At 33.8% G+C, this 2,858-nt stretch overlaps 1 protein-coding gene across 1 annotated transcript in view; it reads left to right on the top strand.

Annotated features, from left to right (window-relative positions):
• Positions 1-2,505, top strand: part of LOC111084213 (dual oxidase-like) — a gene marked incomplete at its 3' end in the record, with an annotated part of 4,207 nt that extends 1,702 nt beyond the window's left edge. Inside the window, exons 2-3 of the mRNA XM_022380983.1 lie at positions 1,680-1,773; positions 2,456-2,505. Of these exons, the coding sequence (XP_022236691.1) occupies positions 1,680-1,773; positions 2,456-2,505 (144 nt within the window). The remainder of the gene's footprint in view (positions 1-1,679; positions 1,774-2,455) is intronic.
• Between the last annotated feature and the right edge of the window lie 353 nt (positions 2,506-2,858).

The following is a 2,858-nucleotide window of genomic DNA, read 5'->3' as shown; positions in this document are numbered from 1 at the left end:
GTCAATACCACAATTCCCTTTATAACACTTTAGTCATTGTAGGGCTTTGTTGTTCTACAGGCCCTTTATAACACTTTAGTCATTGTAGGGCTTTGTTGTTCTACAGGCCCTTTATAACACTTTAATTACTGTAGGACTTTGTTGTTCTTCAGGCTCTTTATAACACTTTACTTATTGTAGGACTTTGTTGTTCTGCAGGCCCTTTATAAGACTTGTTTTCTGATTTCGTTAAACGAATCTGGTTCACAAGTATAATCTTTAATATGTTGCAAACCTCAGCCTAATTGTCATTTAGTTAAGTAGGTAGAGGACAGCAGACTGTCATTACTAATGGATTTACATAAATATTCTGTAAAACAATTTCAAATAATCTATCAAGTTAAAAAAACGAAAAAGTGAATGATAAACGTTTTGTGTCCTCCGCCACAAAAAAGCTTGTTCATCAAAGTACTAAAAGATGGCGCTCTAAACACATTATACATAACATTACATGATATATTTACTACCTCGTCTATGAACTTTCACAGCTGGTTAATATATATGTGTCGGTAACTCGTATTTCTCGTTCAATATGGTTTTCTAAACAAAATCACAACTTGAGCTCGGGTAAGTTGCTATCCTCTCTTTCTTCATGAATAACTTTAAATTCTTCAATAAATTGGATGTAAAAAACAACAACAAAAGAACACCAGATTTCTATATAAAAAAAACATGTTTATGATAACATTAAACAGTTTTATAAAAAAAATTGTAGGTTTCTACAACAGGTAGTTGCTGTCCATTTGAAACTTGGATTCATATCTTATCTAGTTGTTTTCTTGATGTTTTATTTCCACTAAGATCAGACAGCAAGCTAAACACAGACGTCTATAGGAAACCAGAAACAAAACTGTCACAAAAATGTTTCTGAGTGTTTAAACCGAACTTTGTTGAACAACATAGTTCAATAACAAAGTGTACCAACTAGCTAAAGATAACGAGATCGTCTATATCTAACGAACCCTACACCCCTTGATATCAAATAAAAATAGGTGCTATTTTAAAACGGAATAAATGAAACCAGTTTATGAGCCACAGAACAAACTTAACAAAATATAGAAAAATACGGTTTTTCCATCACAGACAGGGTACATATTACATTTCGTGGTTATGTAGTCGTGTAGATTAAAGAAACCTGAAGACTACTGTCGTCCAATAGAAGTTCAACAATCGGTTTCAGAGTTGCATGTTCACACAACTAACCACTATATTAATTTCAATCAATTAAAATTTATTGCTGAAACCAAATCCTTCCATCAACGCAACATAAATACTTAAAAATAAAGAAAGCGTGCCCAATATTGAATTGGGATTTCACCAAACTATTTGTAAATATGATGTTGTTTCAAGTTAGTCTCTACGGCTGTTGGTGACCCTTGACTCCTCAGGGGGGCCGTTTTAAACCCGGTCATACAAGATACAGTTTTACTGTATTTCTTGAGAAGGACAAGCTGGGCCTATATTATTATTTAGTTAATTCTATAATTATTTGCGCATTATTATACCGGTGTGTTTATTAAATCAGCGTTTCTTACCTCTTTATATAGTATTTACGTTATGTTTCTTATAAGATAATTTGATTTGTTACCTTATGTTTCCAACTTTCCCTGTACTTTTGTTTGTTTTTTTTACATCTTCAGTAATTCACACAATCGGACATTGTATCAACTTCTACCACGTGTCCACGCAACCAGTTGAACATCTTCGATGTCTGACAAAGGAGATGCAGTTTGAGTAAGTAATTCACGATAAACCAGTATGTTCATCCTCACGACCTTGACCTTCAGCCAGTAATGTCTGCATTAATGATTTCACAATACGATGTAACTGAATTTATTTCGCGAGACTTGGCACGAGTCCTTGCACGTCGTTTCTCAATATTTGGGAAATAAGATACTCATGCGTTTTATTGTTTTTTTTATGACAAAAATATGGACTAAAGGAAAATGTGTGATCACTTTCAAACCAAACACTCTAGTGGCTAAAGTGGTCATTTATAGCAAATCGGGTATTTTGTTGGATTTAGGTGAAAGGAAAAAACCTATGAAACATTTAATTTGTATGTGTAAAGTAACAGGATTGTTTAAACAAAATATTTAAAAAAATTAAGTACGTACGTCACTGTAAAAGAAAAAATAAATAGCCCTCTATACGTCACGTGATTGACCAGGCAGTATTAAACAACCTTTCTAAGGTCATATGTGTTGGGTCAAGTACCAATTCCTAATATCCCAATATGTTGGAGCGGCTACCTGTTAGTGGTCTATTATACCTTTTATATCTAACGGTTGTTAGATCGTTACATGAACTTTGATGGAACAGTAATTATAGGCCTGTTAGTAAGAACACTGTCACGTTATGATTTATCCCAGTAGCATGTGTCTAACTTTGTTTTCTCTCTCTCTCTAAATTACAGTTCTGACTTCAAACCAACCATAGCGTTCTGGCTCTTCCAAACTATTACTGGTAAGATATATACATTAACTTTTTAAAGATATATCGGTGAGTTTTTATTATGATTTATCCGTTACTTCTATTAGCATCAGAACACTAGATTCATAAACATACCGGGTGATTCATAAACATACCGGGTGATTCATGAATATACCGGGTGATTCATGAATATACCGGGTGATTCATGAATATACCGGGTGATTCATGAATATACCGGGTGATTCATGAATATACCGGGTGATTCATGAATATACCGGGTGATTCATAAATATACCGGGCGATTCATAAACGTTAACCGCTTTCTTAATAACTGATAAATCCTGCAGAACAACAAAGTCCTACAGTAACTAAAGTGTTATAAAGGG

This window comes from Limulus polyphemus, unplaced genomic scaffold (assembly GCF_000517525.1).
Source record: "Limulus polyphemus unplaced genomic scaffold, Limulus_polyphemus-2.1.2 Scaffold14719, whole genome shotgun sequence".
Taxonomy (NCBI): Eukaryota; Metazoa; Arthropoda; class Merostomata; order Xiphosura; family Limulidae; genus Limulus; species Limulus polyphemus.
The sequence above is the reverse complement of the archived record's forward strand: the minus strand, read 5'-3'. Positions and strand labels throughout refer to the sequence as shown.